Source organism: Oncorhynchus clarkii, chromosome 13 (genome assembly GCF_045791955.1).
Source record: "Oncorhynchus clarkii lewisi isolate Uvic-CL-2024 chromosome 13, UVic_Ocla_1.0, whole genome shotgun sequence".
In the NCBI taxonomy this organism is placed as follows: Eukaryota; Metazoa; Chordata; class Actinopteri; order Salmoniformes; family Salmonidae; genus Oncorhynchus; species Oncorhynchus clarkii.
The window spans coordinates 45,268,715-45,286,589 of NC_092159.1; the positions used below are offsets into that span (position 1 = coordinate 45,268,715).

The 17,875-nt window shown below is 43.5% G+C and overlaps 1 protein-coding gene across 2 annotated transcripts in view; it reads left to right on the plus strand.

Moving 5' to 3' along the window:
- LOC139364864 (myosin-10-like) overlaps window positions 1-17,875 on the plus strand; it is a 252,191-nt gene that overhangs the window by 23,863 nt on the left and 210,453 nt on the right. For both annotated transcript variants that reach the window (XM_071102024.1, XM_071102025.1), the window contains exon 3: window positions 2,784-2,940. In XM_071102024.1, the coding sequence (XP_070958125.1) occupies window positions 2,784-2,940 (157 nt within the window). The remainder of the gene's footprint in view (window positions 1-2,783; window positions 2,941-17,875) is intronic.

The window sequence follows — 17,875 nt, forward strand, 5'->3', positions numbered from 1 at the left end:
TGTTTGGGTCTAATTGTGTTGCTGTCCTGGGTCTCTTTTCTGGATTTTGATAGTCAGCGGGTATCATCCTAATTCTGCTCTGCACCCCCCCCCCCCCCCCCCCCACTGTACTCTACTTGGCGTGTGGGATAAGGTCGTTAACAGCGCAATTCTGATCTTTTACTTAAAATGTATGCCAAACAAAAACCATTTGATTTTAAAGTTTAAGAAACCATTAAACTCTATGTTTGATAACAGAATTTTGGTAACATTTTCTTGTTTCCAATTTTTCAAAAACCCTGTTATATCTCTGCTCGGTGTAAGATTCAATAATGTAGAAAGAATGGGGTGTCAGCTAGGACATGACACATTGAGTTTGAAAAAAATCTATTTTTGATATTGAATGAAGTGGATCTACACCCAGTAACGGAATTGCGGTAACGGAATTTCATTATGGGTCCCTGATACAGTATGTACTATACAGAAATGCATAATTATGGACATGAATGTCATTCTCTTCATGGTGATGTATCCTAAATAGGTACATACACATATAAATATACAATATCCTCCTTTGCATATTTGGGTAATATTTTAAACACTGGCCATTTATTTTAATGAGCTCTGCCTCCAAACAAGACCAAATTTGTTTGGTCCAAACCAGACCAAATCTGAACCAATCATAGACATCTATGTTTCACAAGTTGGGACAAAGTGACAAACTACAGCACAGTAGAGCTCAGTATAGTACAACACAGAACAGTACAATAGAGTACAGTACATTATAGTGTACTCAACTCTAGTGTGCTGTAGTGTACTGAACTATCCGCTACTTTTCTTTGCTGTACTGTGCTGTCCAAACTTGTGAACCCAACTGTGGTTTGTGACTACTATGATTTTTCATTTTAGCCAATTAAATTCCAGAAATGTTGTTCCCGATTTCTCTGAAATTTCGTTACAGATTTTGGTTTTAATCACTTAATAATTCTTGAAAAAATAATAATAATGAAAAACTCTAACTAATTGCTAGTCTACCTTTACTTGTTACTTCTATGAACTTTCATTATCCTCCCTACTCATGATGGAGAGAAAGGAGAACATACAGTATCTTAAAGATATGTGGGGGGTTTTGTAACGGAATTCCAAGGCACAAGGCAATGTTTCTTACAGAAGGCAGAACAATTTCTCCAAAATGATTTTTAAAAAGTTTATATTTCTTATAAGCGTCCGGATTAGTGTCCGGCTCCTTGAAAGTGGCAGCTCTAGCCTTTAGCTCAGTGCGGATGTTGCCTATAATCCATGGCTTCTGGTTGGGATATGTACGTACGGGTCACTGTGGGGATGACGTTGTCGATGCACTTATTGAGGAAGCTGATGACTGAGGTGGTATACTTCTCAATGCCATTTAATGAATCCCGGAACATATTCCAGTCTACGCTAGCAAAACAGTCCTGTAGCATAGCATCCGCATCATCTGACCACTTCTGTATTGAGCTTGTCACTGGTACTTCCTGCTTTAGTTTTTGCTTGTAAGCAGGAATCAGGAGGATAGAATGATGGTCATATTTGCCAAATGGAGGGCGGGGGAGAGCTTTGTATGCATCTTTTTTTCCTCTGGTTGCACATGTGACATGCTGGTAGAAATGAGGTAAAACAGATTTAAGTTTGCCTGCATTAAAGTCCCTGGCCACTAGGAGCGCCGCTTCTGGATGAGCATTTTCTTGTTTGCTTATGGCCTTATACAGCTGGTTGAGTGCGGTTTTAGTGCCAGCATTGGTTTGTGGTGGTAAATAGACGGCTATGAATAATATAGATGAGAACTCTCTTGGTAGATAGTGTGGTCTACAGCTTATCATAAGGTACTCTACCTCAGACGAGACTTCTTTAATATTTGATATTGCGCACCAGCAGCTGTTATTGACAAATAGACACACAACCCCGCGCCTCGTCTTACCAGACGTAGCTCCTCTGTCCTGCTGGTGCATGGAAAATCCTGCCAGCTCTATTTTATCAGTGTCGTCGTTCAGCCACGACTCTGTGAAACATAAGATAGTCGTTTTTAATATCCCGTTGGTAGTATAATCTTGATCGTAGGTCATCCATTTTATTTTCCAATGATTGCACGTTGGAAAATATGTGTTATTGTATTATTCTAGCATGGCAGTGGTGAATGTGTGTGTGTGTGTGTGAGGGTAGGGAGGGATCATTCCACTCTTTAGTGGGAATGTCAAGCCCCAGTCACATGAGAATGAGCTAATGTCCCACCAAGGCCTCTGTCATTTCTCAGAACATTAGCCACAGGGCTTGATAAGGAGGCACTCACTATGGCCGTGGAGTTCAGACTGTTTAATGGGGAGGCGTCACTAAGGAGCTGCCAGGTTTTACATTCAACTGGATAGTTCATGATAAGCTAGTCTACTATTTGACTGCCTTTCCCACAACTATTTCTCCCACTTTATCCATTTTCTACTATTGCCTCTATGTAAGGGACTAAAATGTAGCATAATGATTAATTATTACACTGACATTTTGCAGACCACTTCAGAGCCACTCTAGAGTTAGAAAATGATGATTGAGTAATTATTTTGAATTATGTATGATGATTGAGTTCAACCACAGAGATATTGATCACTTCTCAGACTAACAAGTGTTTATCCTCCTAGATCACAGTACAATGGAAACTCATCTTGGAAAAACTTCCGGTCCCATTTTAACCTCTTCTAGAGATAAAATCTGTATTCATAACTTACTCTTATTTTGTTAATTTACTGTATTTGTGTTTTGTTTCTCTCTCCCCCCCATAGACTTACTCTGGGCTGTTCTGTGTGGTGATAAACCCCTACAAAAACTTGCCCATCTACTCAGAGAACATCATAGAGATGTACAGAGGGAAGAAACGTCATGAGATGCCACCACACATCTACGCCATTTCAGAGTCAGCATACCGCTGCATGCTCCAAGGTAAACCTCCCCTCTCACTCTGTTTTGTGCAGTGTTTGGAAGGTATAGCTCCTTCCTCAGTGGTCTCGTTCCGCCTCTCTCTTTTGCTGCGACGCAACGTGCATAAAGTGTGACTGGCAGGTGCCCTGCTGAGTTGTGGATTGCGTGGATTTTGCTGCATAATCCAGGAGATTAGTGTGTGAAAGGTACCAGAGTCAGGGAGGCAGTGGCATCGTTAGTCATGGTTGAGCGGCACCCCTGCCTCTGACAGACTACTTATTGACGTGGATCTACTAAGACAGACAGACTATACTGTACCACTTATAGACTACGTAATGTGTAAAAGCTCAACAATGGGCTTGTAGTTTCACAAACCACAAAGAGTACAGTCTATCTGCAAGTTATGTACATTGTCTGCAAAACATGAATACCTCAATTTCAGACCATGGCATGTACAGTGCCTTGCGAAAGTATTCGGCCCCCTTGAACTTTGCGACCTTTTGCCACATTTCAGGCTTCAAACATAAAGATATAAAACTGTATTTTTTTGTGAAGAATCAACAAAAAGTGGGACACAATCATGAAGTGGAACGACATTTATTGGATATTTCAAACTTTTTTAACAAATCAAAAACAGAAAAATTGGGCGTGCAAAATTATTCAGCCCCCTTAAGTTAATACTTTGTAGCGCCACCTTTTGCTGCGATTACAGCTGTAAGTCGCTTGGGGTATGTCTCTATCAGTTTTGCACATCGAGAGACTGAAATTTTTTCCCATTCCTCCTTGCAAAACAGCTCGAGCTCAGTGAGGTTGGATGGAGAGCATTTTCGTTTTCAGTTCTTTCCACAGATTCTCGATTGGATTCAGGTCTGGACTTTGACTTGGCCATTCTAACACCTGGATATGTTTATTATTGAACCATTCCATTGTAGATTTTGCTTTATGTTTTGGATCATTGTCTTGTTGGAAGACAAATCTCCGTCCCAGTCTCAGGTCTTTTGCAGAGTCCATCAGGTTTTCTTCCAGAATGGTCCTGTATTTGGCTCCATCCATCTTCCCATCAATTTTAACCATCTTCCCTGTCCCTGCAGAAGAAAAGCAGGCCCAAACCATGATGCTGCCACCACCATGTTTGACAGTGGGGATGGTGTGTTCAGCTGTGTTGATTTTACGCCAAACATAACGTTTTGCATTGTTGCCAAAAAGTTCCATTTTGGTTTCATCTGACCAGAGCACCTTCTTCCACATGTTTGGTGTGTCTCCCAGGTGGCTTGTGGCAAACTTTAAACGACACTTTTTATGGATATCTTTAAGAAATGGCTTTCTTCTTGCCACTCTTCCATAAAGGCCAGATTTGTGCAATATACGACTGATTGCTGTCCTATGGACAGAGTCTCCCACCTCAGCTGTAGATCTCTGCAGTTCATCCAGAGTGATCATGGGCCTCTTGGCTGCATCTCTGATCAGTCTTCTCCTTGTATGAGCTGAAAGTTTAGAGGGACGGCCAGGTCTTGGTAGATTCGCAGTGGTCTGATACTCCTTCCATTTCAATATTATCGCTTGCACAGTGCTCCTTGGGATGTTTAAAGCTTGGGAAATCTTTTTGTATCCAAATCCGGCTTTAAACTTCTTCACAACAGTATCTCGGACCTGCCTGGTGTGTTCCTTGTTCTTCATGATGCTCTCTGCGCTTTTAACGGACCTCTGAGACTATCACAGTGCAGGTGCATTTATACGGAGACTTGATTACACACAGGTGGATTGTATTTATCATCATTAGTCATTTAGGTCAACATTGGATCATTCAGAGATCCTCACTGAACTTCGGGAGAGAGTTTGCTGCACTGAAAGTAAAGGGGCTGAATAATTTTGCACGCCCAATTTTTCAGTTTTTGATTTGTTAAAAAAGTTTGAAATATCCAATAAATGTCGTTCCACTTCATGATTTGTCCCACTTGTTGTTGATTCTTCACAAAAAAATACAGTTTTATATCTTTATGTTTGAAGCCTGAAATGTGGCAAAAGGTCGCAAAGTTCAAGGGGGCCGAATACTTTCGCAAGGCACTGTATTTGTTTGCGTTAAGTCAAAAACCACTTGGTGCACATAATTAGCCTTCCTTAAGTCCCCTATACTGCCCTGCCGACTGTCCTGTATCCCAGGTGGGATGGCATATGCTCTGGACCAGGACCTCACTGGCTCTTTAGCAGATAAGAACCAGTTTAATTAGAGGTGAAAGTTCAGCCTGTTAACATTGATGGCCACTGACTGAGTGACTTGGAGAGTGTGATCCCAGGATCAAGACTTAAGATGCTATTAACTCAACCTGTGATCCTAGGGAAATGTACCACTCACTGTTAATCTTCTTCCTCCAGTGAGACATTCTATCTATCTCTGGCTCCTTGGAAAGGGATACTTTTCAATAGATACAGTGTGTGTTCAGTTTCAATGAGTTCAGAGTAACGTCAGCCTTCTGAGCAGTACAGTCTCAGTGGGTCTGGTTTTGCCTTCTCAGCTAAGTTCTATTTGATGGAGCCTGGAGCCTCTCTGTCATTACAGCTCCTCAGGCTGGCCCTAACTGGATATATCCAGAATTGTGGTTTGCTGCTCTGGCTGTTCTGGCTTCCACCCTACAGTACTGCTGTCACTATCACTGCTACTGCAGCTCAGAGCTACAGGAAGAGAAAGAATCTCAGGTCTTTTCATCTTCAGGAAGAAGCTGCGCTATTCTCTTTGTACCGGGAAGGGTGCTGGACACATGCCCCCTTAGCAGCCTCGTCCCTGTGTTAGAATCTAGACATTTTTCTTTATTTTTACTATTTTCTACATTGTAGAATAATAGTAAAGACATCAAAACTGGGAAATAAAATATAAACTCATGTAGTAACCCAAAAAGTGTAAGAATTTAGATTCTTCAAAGTAGCCACCCTTTACCTTGATGACAGCTTTGTACACTTTTGGCATTCTTTCAACCAGCTTCACCTGGAATGTTTTTCCAACAGTCTTGTTCCCAGTCAGTTCCCACATATACTGAGCACTTGGCTGCTTTTCCTTCACTCTGCTGTCCAACTCATCCCAAACCATCACAATTGGGTTGAGGTCGGGTGATTGTGGAGGCAAGGTCATCTGATGCAGCACTCCATCACTCTCCTTCTTGGTCAAATAGCCCTTACACAGCCTGGAGGTGTTTGAGTTTGAGTTTATTTTTTATTTTTACAGGGACAGTGCACATTAATCAACGTTTCAGTAAAAGTGCCGGTTTTAGCCAGCCGGCTAATTTTCAACCGCAGTCCCTGGGCAGGTTATTAAAAACAATTACAATATAGACAATAGCAGCATAGAACAAGCAAGACATAGCAACATAGGACAAGCAAGACATAGCATACAGACAGAGTAACATAGGACAAGCAAGACGTAGCATACAAACAGAGCAACATAAAACAAAAAGCAGCAAGACAAAATTCATAAAAGTAACAGTGTTTCCACACCTCACAAGCTACAGACAACAGACAACATGGAAAGCGGCAACACACAGCTAGGGACCATGTTCACAAATCTGATTGACCTTTAGCCATGTCTTCAAGCATTTTGTGAAAGTGTGATATGTGGTGCAGTTATGTGTGTCTGATGGCAGTGTATTCCAGACATGGGAAGCTTTCACAGAGAATGCAGATTTACTAAAGGTGCTTTTCCTTAGGGGAACTATACAGTCACCTCTCATGGCAGACCTTGTGGATCTGCTGCCATATGTCTGGGTTTTCTGTTTAACAAAAATATTGAGTGGAGGGGGAGCCAGGCCATTAAGGATCTTGAATACAAGACATGCGTCGGTGTATTGCACAAGATTTTCCCAACTCAAGAGCTCATGCTTTCTAAGGATGTGACAATGATGATGGCTATTGGGCTTCCTATCAAGCACTTTGAGAGCCTGTTTGTAGACAGACTGAATAGGTTTTAATGTTATACAGCAAGCTTGGGCCCAACTAGTCAAGCAGTATGTTAAGTGGGGGAGTATCATAGATTTGAAGTACAGTTTTGCTACCTCTGTAGTCAAACAATTTCGTATAAATCGGAAATTAGCTAGGTTGAATTTGGTTATTTGAATTACCTTTTTCACATGCTTTTTAAAAGAGAGGTTGGAATCAAGTATGATGCCAAGGTACTTCAAATCAGATATCACCTGGAGCTTCTCCCCTGACACATAGACATCTGGCTCAGTAGCATCTGTTGCCCTTTTTGTGAAGAACATGCAAACAGTTTTTTACACATTGAGATGCAAACACGAGTCACTGAGCCACTTTGTAACCTGGACCATTACAGTAGTGAGTTCTTGTGCAGCTTGTTGTTTGCTCTTTGCATGCACATATATCACTGTATCATCTGCATACATTTGAACTTCAGACCCAGTACAGACAGAAGGCAGATCATTAATGTACAGGCTGAACAGGAGGGGCCCCGGTATTGACCCTTGGGGCACGCCCACATCATAGCTACGAGTGGGCGACAGCTCATTGCTCACTCTGACACACTGAGTTCTGCCTTCAAGGTATGATTTCATCCATCTCAAGGCATCAGGGGAAAAGTTGAACTTGGACAATTTTGTGATGAGAATCTCATGGTTAACAGTATCAAAAGCCTTCCTTAGGTCCAGAAACACAGCCCCAACAGCACCCCCTTTGTCCATCTTGGACTTCACATTTTCCAGAAGAAAGCAGTTGGCCGTTTCTGTGGAGTGTTTCGCTCTGAAGCCAAACTGCATGGAGTGTAATGTGAAGGGGCTGTTGTTGAGGTGGGCAATCAGTTGTTCTGCTACACACTTTTCAACAACCTTTGACACCACAGGTAGTATACTAATGGGCCTGTAGTTACTCACGTCAGCAGGGTCGCCTGATTTAAAGATGGCCGTTATTATGGCCGACTTCCATACCCTTGGAAACACACCGAGACCAATAGATGTGTTGGTGACCTTAGTAATGGGGCCAATGAGTGACTCTTTGTAGTTTTTAAGAAAGGTAGAGTCCATCCCAAACACATCTTTGGCTTTAGAGTTCTTTAGTGAGCTAATCACCTTGTTCACCTTTGACTCAGAAACCTCCCTTATGATGAAGACAGGTTGAGTGTCATTCACTAGCACTGAGCCCAAGAAACAAGTGGAGGTGTGTGGAAGTGTGTTGGATCATTGTCCTGTTGAAAAACAAATGATAGTCCCACTAAGCGCAAACCAGATGGGATGGCATATTGCTGCAGAATGCTGTGGTAGCCATGCTAGTTAAGTGTGCCTTGAATTCCAAATACATCACAGACAATGTCACCAGCAAAGCACCATCACAGCTCCTCCTCCACGCTTCAAGGTGGGAACCACACATGCAGAGATCATTCGTTCACCTACTCTGCATCTCACAAAGACAGAGGTTGGAACCAGAAATGTCAAATTTGGACTCATCAGACCAAAGGACAGATTTCCACCGGTCTAATGTCCATTGCTCGTGTTTCTTGGCCAAAGCAAGTCTCTTCTTCTTATTGGTGTCCTTTAGTAGTAGTTTCTTTGCAGCAATTTGACCATGAAGGCCTGATTCATGCAGTCTCCTCTGAACAGTTCATGTTGAGATGAGTCTGTTACTTTAACTCTGAAGCATTTATTTGGGCTGCAATTTCTTAGGCTGGTAACTCTAATTAACTTATCCTCCGCAGCAGAGGTGACTATGGGTCTTCCTTTCCTGTGACGGTCCTCATGAGAACCAGTTTCATCATAGCACTTGATGGTTTTTGCGACTGCACTTGAAGAAACTTCCAAAGTTCTTGAAATGTCTCTTTGCTTATTTGAGCTGTTCTTGCCATAATATGGACTTGGTATTTTACCAAATAGGGCTATCTTCTGTATACCACCCATACCTTGTCACAACACAACTGAACACAAAGAAATTCCACAAATTAACTTTTAACAAGGCATACTTGTTAATTGAAATGCATTCCAAGTGACTACCTCATGAAGCTGGTTGAGAGAATGCCAAGAGGGTGCAAAGCTGTCGTCAAGGCAAAGGGTGGCTACTTTGAATAATTTGTTTTTTGGGGGGTTATTACATGATTCCATATGTGTCATTTCATAGTTTTGATGTCTTCACTATTATTCTACAATGTAGAAAATAGTAAAAATAAAGTAAAACCCTGGGATGAGTAGGTGTGTCCTGACCTCTGACTGGTACTGTCTGTGTCTGTAGTTTTTTTAGCCAGAGCTTGAAGCGATGAGCAGTAATCCTTCCTGCTTCTTAGTTCTATTGAGGAGTTGAGTAGTGTTAATGATATTGGCCAGTGACCACACGTATACAGTAGGTGAAGTGCTTTACCGGTTGGTAAACACCTCTATCCCCCCCACCTCACCCAACGTCTCATCACTGACTTCCTTTTGTGACCCCCATCCACACATACATTATGGTGTCTTAACCAATGATAGCCATGAAACCCTTGTGACCAATCCCCCCCCCCCCCCCCCCTCATCATACTTTCCATTAACTAAATATAGGCTGAGTCCCTGCACAGTGCACTCACCCATTGTGGCCAGCCTGCCTTCCAGTTTCAACATGAGAGGTGTTTGAATTGGGGCCCCATGTCAAATCTACCCCCCTCGTTGCCCCACTGTCCCCAGTCCTGCCACATAGTGGTCATTGTGTACACTCCCTAGGGGTCTACTGTGGAATGAGGTCATCCCTTGTCTTAGCGATCCGCAGCATGCTAAGTACTGAGTCATCGTGGTAGTGTCATGGCCCTCAGATCACTGCGGAGTGCAGACTGTCCGGCTGCCTGAAGAGGGATGCCTCATTATGGATATGAGTGTGACCAAAATAACATTCCCGCACTGGTACATCACACAGAGGAGTTAGTGTGTCAGCTCACTTTCTGAGTAGCTGACCTTATATTGACAGCATATTGTATCTTGCACAGTTGAATAACTTATGATCTGCGTAGTGCTTACAGTGTGTTATACAGATTATACAGATTATTTCATTTGGGAGTGGAAAGGCTGCCTCTATTGATGTTTCAAAAGACATTTCAGGCTTTTAGGGATCCCACACTGTTCTGTAATGGCTCTCTTTCTTCTCCTCTCAGGAACTAAACAAGCCAACCTATCTCATTTCCACTTCTTTTCTTTTGTTCCTTATTTTGTTCTGTCTTTTTTTCCCCTTCTCTTCAAAATGTTCTGGCTCGGAGGACGTTGAAGGAAAAATTCCACTCATCCTGCCAGGGCTTTTCTGGGACCCTTTCACTTACAGCACTGTTAACTGAAAAATACAACCGGGTGGCTTTGTGCGCTCTCTTTCCCCAACGTGGTTCCTTTGTGAGGAGAACACAGGAGGACAAGTGTGTGGAATGTCTGTGTTCTGACTTCAGCCCAGACTATGGCTCTAGCATTGCTATGGAAGGTTCACAGACCATTCTACAGTTTATTTTCTGCCTCAACCAATGACCATCTCTCTCTCTCTCTGTCCCATTCTCTTCTCCTCTCATTTACAGTAACAGCGTCCCTGTCTCTGGCCCTCTGGCTTCAGTCAGGGGGTTAGTCAACCGAACCGTACCGAGGCCTCACTGCACCTAAGCTGTCAGCAGGAGCAGAGCTTGAATAGTTCTAGGTGCTTATTATGGGATGTAGCCCTTTCCTCAGGTCATTTGTTTGTGTTTGACACTCTCTGTCTCTCTCAGACACATGTTTGAGTCTCAGCGAACTGCTACAGACGAGGCTCCCTCTCTCTGCTCTGACCCCCTCGTCCGAAGCACGCTCTGCTGCTGACATGCAGGTCTGGACGTGCTCCTGCACTCCAGAGCAGACAGGAGAGAAATGGGGCGGCCTGTATTGTGGCTCACAATGGGGGCTTTGTGTTGCCTGGAGAAGGGGCCAGGGTGCAGTATGGCGAGGCCCGGACCGACAGGGCTGGGAATAGGGGGTCTTGTGTTGGGGCAGAGAGTGTTGACTGCGTGGAAGAGGTCAGGTCTGAGTGACAGGACAGGTGTGAAGGGCCAGGCAGGACGGGGGTATGGTAGAAGGGGGGACCCCAGGGAAGATAGGGGTGTGTCTGTTAGGGACCCTCTCTCTGTAGTGAAATAACTCTGTGTTCCTTGGTGGATGTACTAGAGTTTCAGACAAATGGCAGTGTACACACACACACAATCCCACTCATATAGAGACACATGTTGGCAGATGCTCCCCTAATGGCAGACAGCTGTGGAGTTCATTCAGTATAAAATGGTATTTCTGTTGGCGGGCTCTTGTCATAGATCTCTGATCTCAGACAGCCATGAACTGTTGAGTCTCTCCAATAGGGGGAAAGAATGCACCCTTAATAAACCAGAGACATGAACATGTTCTCCTCAGTTCACTGGTTTTTAGAGGTTTCACTGGTGGGAGGGAGCAGAGTCTGAGATTACAGACCGGGCTTGAATGGAGACCCCATGAAAGCCCTTGACGATGTGGGGAGTTTGCTCAACATACAGTTGAAGTCAGAAGTTTACATACATACACCTTAGTCAAATACATTTAAACTCAGCTCTTCACAATTCCTCACATCCTAGTAAAAATGCCCTGTCTTAGCTCAGTTAGGATCACCACTTTATTTTAAGAATGTGAAATGTCAGAATAATAGTAGAGAGTGATGTATTTCAGTTTTTATTTCTTTCATCACATTTCCAGTGGGTCAGAAGTTTACATACACTCAATTAGTATTTGGTTGCATTGCCTTTAAATGGTTTAACTTGGGTCAAACATTTCGGGTAGCCTTCCACAAGCTTCCCACAATAATTTGGGTGAATTTTGGCCCATTCCTCCTGACAGAGCTGGTGTAACTGAGTCAGGTTTGTAGGCCTCCTTGCTCGCACATGCTTTTTTCAGTTCTGCCCATAAATGTTCTATTGAGGTCAGGGCTTTGTGATGGCCACTCCAATACCTGGACTTTGTTGTCCTTAAGCCATTTTGCCACAACTTTTGAAGTATTCTTGAGGTCATTGTCCATTTGGAAGACCCATTTGCGAGCAAGCTTTAACTGATGTCTTGAGATGTTTCTTCAATATATCCACATAATTTTCCATCCACATAATTTTCCATCCTCATGAAGCCATCTATATTGTGAAGTGCACCAGTCCCTCCTGCAGCAAAGCACCCCCACAACATGATGCTGCCACCCCCGTTGGGATGGTGTTCTTTGGCTTGCAAGCCTCCCACTTTTTCCTCCAAACATAGCGATGTTCATTATGGCCAAACCGTTCTATTTTTGTTTCATCAGACCAGAGGACATTTCTCAAAAAAGTACAATTTTTGTCCCCATGTGCAGTTACAAACCGAAGGCTGGCTTTTTTTTAATGCCAATTTTGGAGCAGTGTCTTCTTCCTTGCTGAGTGGCCTTTCAGGTTCTGTCGATATAGGACTCGTTTTACAGTGGATATAGATACTTTTGTACCTGTTTCCTCCAGCATCATCACAAGGTCCTTTGCTGTTGTTCTGGGATTGATTTGCACTTTTTCGCACAGAACGCGTCTCCTTCCTGAGCGGTATGACGGCTGCGTGGTCCCATGGTGTTTATACTTGCGTACTATTGTTTGTACAGATGAACATGGTACGTTCAGGTGTTTGGAAATTGCTCCCAAGTATGAACTAGACTTATGGCTGATTTATTTTGATTTCTTTTGATTTTCCCATGATGTCAAGCAAAGAGGCACTAAGTTTGAAGGTAGGCCTTAAAATACATCCACAGGTACACCTCCAATTGACTCAAATTATGTCAATTAACCTTTCAACATTTTCTGGAATTTTACAACCTGTTTAAAGGCACAGTCAACTTAGTGTATGTAAACTTCTGACCCACTGGAATTGTGATACAGTGAATTATGAAATAATCTGTTGGAGAAATGACTTGTGTCATGCACAAAGTAGATGCCCTAACCGACTTGCCAAAACTATAGTTTGTTAACAAAAAATGTGTGGAGCTGTTGAAAAACGAGTTTTAATGACTCCAACCTAAGTGTATGTAAACTTCTGACTTCAACTGTACGTGCATGGCTATGAGTGACAGTCCTGTTATGAAATAAATTATTATCATAGGTGCTTTATTACTGTATATGTTAGAGGTTATCGGGCTGTTCTAAGTACCTTTACAGAAAAAACACATGATTTCACATGTGGAAAATCACATTATTTCCCATGAAATTTCACTTTTATTAATGTGAAGACATGTTTTGTGGAAAGCTTCACGTGATCACATGGTTTCAAGTGTAGTTTCATGTTATCACATGTTGCCACGTTATCGTATTAACTTCACATAAGATCACATGGAGATGTGTTTTTGGACACAAATTCACATGTTTTTTCCGTAAGGGTAGAGAGGGAAGCTCAACCACCTCAGGTAGAGTGGCAGCTTCCCCAGCGCTGCAGGTCTGTCCAATGTTTTACTGGGGCCTTTGTCTTGGGTGGCCACACAATGCCACCTATCCACCCACGGTCTGGGCATGCAGGGCACCATTGGAGACATGGTGTTGGGTGGGTGGGTGAAGAGCGAGAACCAGCAGCATCCGTTTAGAAGTGTTTTCATTGGTCACACATAGCTGGGATAGCTGCAGTCTGAGCCAGGGAGATGAGGTTAGCTGAGGTTACCTGAAGCTGCTGCCCCTCACTCACTCCCTCCCTCCCTGGAGCTGCCACCAGCCACTGTGGAGGGCAAGGAGGGACATGTAGGACAGTACACAACCAACTCTTTCTAACAAACACACATTTAGTGGACCTCTGGGGAGAGCGGAGATGTGGAAACTGCCTGCATTGTCTGGATAAAGTAGCAGCAGTGCCTGAATGTAAATATGCTCCATAAAATGAGAGCAAGGGATATGTCTTGGGACTATTTGAAAGTGACATGCATGGAAAGTGGGCAGATGAACAGTGACAACCAGGTCACTTGGTAATGTGATCCATTCTGACATGGAGGATCTCTGTGGAAGCAGGGAGTGTTTGGATCGCTGTCTGGAGAATGTAGCAGTGACTACACCCTTAGAATGTAGATATGTACGGACAGGACTGGACTGCATGATTGTCTCATGGTACACTGGAATAAATCTCTTGGAATATCTGAAGTTGCAATTCAAGGAATTCAGATCAACTACCTGGGTGTACAGTATTACCCCCGATGGCAGCAGGTGTTCTATGCTCAGACTCAACCTGTTTTCAGCATATTTAAGAGTGGAGACAGGTTTGAGTCATTCTGTAGTTCTCACAGTGATGACTGTAGGCCGGGGCTCTGCCAGACTGGGCTCTCTGTAGGTAAGATGAATAACAGTCTGTTTTACAGGTGACTGCATTATAAACAGCATGAGGTGCATCCGTGTTTAAATCAGTGATGGCTTTCTGTTGGGTTAGTGAATGGGTCCAAACAGGGATGAGCTGTATCAGACGTAGGGATTGGATCTGAACAGGGACTGTATCAGGAGTAGTGCAGGGTGGCTCCCCCTCTCTATTGTGACTAGCCTAAGCATTGAGAACATGAGTGTGTGTCTTCTGCTATTTTGGTGCTGCTGGATGTCTGTCGGGGCAATGGGCTTAGTGAACCAAAAGGAACATTGAATCTTGCTGTTGGTGTGTGTGTACAACACTGCTCAGAAACATCATTTCTAATGCACGTCCCTTGCATGGGTCTCTACTTTGTCTGACCCACCTAACCCTCCAGTGAACAGTAATACATCTGTACTCCTCCTTTGAAGTGAGACCATGACTTCTCATTCCACTCTCCTGTACCTCTCCTCTCAGAGCAGCTCCCAGTGAATTCAGTGGAATAGAGACATTGTATTCTAGTTTCCAATAAGCCCTAGGATGTTGACACCAGCAGCAGGGCTACATTAGAACCCCATGATGAGCCTCTGTTACTGCTGTTACACATTCACAGGTGTTTCTCATTTCACCCCGCATCAGAAGCATGTGGAAAATGTGCTTTGTGAGGTATGAGCAAAAGTGTGTGTGTGTGAGGCCGTTACCCTCTGTGGGGGTCAGCAGGCTTAGGTGTGGGAGGAAGGAAGCCTCGCTAGGTGTGACGGAGGACAATGACTTCCTTCCTTTAATGTGCAGTCTCGCTCTCGCTCTCTCTCTCTAGTCCCACTGGTCACTTTACACAGCCTCCCTTCCCTGTCATATCCACTAGACAGGGAACAGTCCTTCTTTCTGACCCTTATTCCGATCCTACCAATGATCTCAATTTCCACTGTAATTGAGTCAAACCAATAAAGTAGTCTCTCTCATAGGATGGGAAGCTATTTATTGTAGCTACAGTAGTTACTGTAGCTACAGTAGTTACACATTCCATTCCGGCCTACAATGCCACATCTAGAATGCCCTCATCTGTGTATCTGAGTTGACTGATGCCATCCTACCTTGCCCACTGCATGCCCAGGTCTGGCCCACCACGCTGCTCTCTATGCATTACTGTCAGTGGGTTTCCATGGCCTTGAAAGGTGAAGTCTACAGCTCCCCTCCCCCTCTGCCCCCTCACCTTTTCCCCTTTACCCCTACCAGTTGCTGTGGGCCAGGAAGCCTGGCCACCCTCTGTGACATCACAGGAATGTCCTCGCCCCAGGACCCCAGCGTTGATGGTGAGGGGAACCATGGGCATCTGAATTCCAACAGTCATAACTGATTACTGACTGCAGCCCACAATGCACTGCTAGCTGGCAGAACTGGAGGGTCTTCTTCTGATCTGTCACACTTCTCAGCTTTGTGTCAAACTGGTCTCAAAGTATCACTTTGTAGGTATTTTAATGAGACAAAACCTGGTAAAATACGTTTAAAAAAGGATAAATATTACCCAGTCTCTATTACAACATTCATCAGGCTTGGCGAGCTCTTCATTACCACCAGGATATATGACCAGAATCCCCCTCAGACCAAGGAAGAGTCATACTGTGCTGTGACTGCTTTAATGAACGGTGCATGTCGGCCTCTCTCTCTGGCCTAGTCCTCTCAGCAGCAGCACTCCACAGTGTTAGTGTGGGTTATCATAACAGCTCAGAAGCCCAGAGGTGACAGTTACACAGAGCAGGTACAGAGAGGACCGGCCAGATCTAATTGTGTGTTTACCAGTTCACCCGTCTGAGAATGTAGGCTGGCGGGGGTGTGTGTGTGTGTGGAAGGGGTATTGAGATTGGGCTAGGCTCCCTGCGTCGCAGCATTGACAATACAGCAGTGAGAAACCCCAGACATGGCAGGGACCTCACTCTGTCACACAGACACTCAGTCTTTTGTTCCTCCGGCTTTAAGTACCCCTGGAATCCATCCTGACTGCTCTATATGAGTAAACAGGCCACAGCTCTTTCTATTGCTACTGCTGTAATGACCAGTCCTAGTAGATGATCCATGCCTCTGCTCTACTATGTGTGTGTGTGTGTGTGTGTGTGTGTGTGTGTGTGTGTGTGTGTGTGTGGAATACTGGCCATCACTCAGGATTTCTGATGTGTGCAAAGTGGTAACCATGGCTCTAGAATTAGCACTGCGTTTGTTGGGGTTTTATGACTTCTTTTATGAAGCTAATTTAGAGAGCAGGAAGAAGGATGTGGAAAAAGAATGTACTATCCAGTTGAAGTGGTGGTGAGGCTGTTTTGTCATACCAGCTCTCACCCTGTCTCCCCTTAGTTTGTGATCACATTTCACTAACTACAGACCCTATGTCATAATATAATAGAGGTCGACCGATTTTATGATTTTTCAACACCGATACCGATTATTGGAGGACCAAAAATGCTGATACCGATTTACTCGGCCGATTTCTTAAAAAATTAAAATACAATATTTTTTTACATTTATTTGTAATAATGACAATTACAACAATACTGAATGAAAACTTATTTTAACTTCATGTAATACATCAATAAAATCAATTTAGCCTCAAATAAATAATGAAAAATGTTCAATTTGGTTTAAATAATGCAAAAACAAAGTGCTGGAGAAGAAAGTAAAAGTGCAATATGTGCAATGTAAGAAAACAACTAACGTTTAAGTTCCTTGCTCAGAACATGAGAACATATGAAAGCTGGTGGTTCCTTTTAACATGAGTCTTCAATATTCCCAGGTAAGAAGTTTTAGGTTGTAGTTATTATAGGAATTATAGGACTATTTCCCTCCTATACCATTTGTATTTCATTAACCTTTGACTATTGGATGTTCTTATAGGCACTTTAGTATTGCCAGTGTAACGGCGTCCCTCTCCTCGCTCCCCCTGGGCTCGAACCAGGAACACATCGACAACAGCCACCATCGAAGCAGCGTTACCCATGCAGAGCAAGGGAAACAACCACCCCATGGCTCAGAGCGAGTGACGTTTGAAACGCTATTAGCACGCGCTAACTAGCCAGCCATTCCACTTCGGTTACACCAGCCTCATCTCGGGAGTTGATAGGCTTGAAGTCATAAACAGCGCAATGCTTAACGCACAACGAAGAGCTGCTGGCATAACACACGAAAGTGCTGTTTGAATGAATGTTTACGCGCGTGCTTCTGCCTACCACAGCTCAGTCAGATACTTAGATACTTAGATGCTTGTATGCTTAGTCAGATTATAGCAACGCAGGACACGCTAGATAATATCTAGTAAAATCATCAACCATGTGTAGTTAACTAGTGATTATGATTGATTGATTGTTTTTTTTATAAGATTTTAATGCTAGCTAGCAACTTACCTTGGCTTACTGCATTCGCGTAACAGGCAGTCAGTCTCCTTGTGGAGTGCAACTGTCGTTATTGCGTTGCACTAGTTAACTGTAATGTTGCAAGATTGGATCCCCCGAACTGACAAGGTGAAAATATGTCGTTCTGCCCTTGAACGAGGCAGTAAACCCACCGTTCCTAGGCCGTCATTGAAAATAAGAATGTGTTCTTAACTGACTTGCCTAGTTAACTAAAGGTAAAATAAATGTGAAAAAAACAAACTTGAAATCGGCCCTAATTAA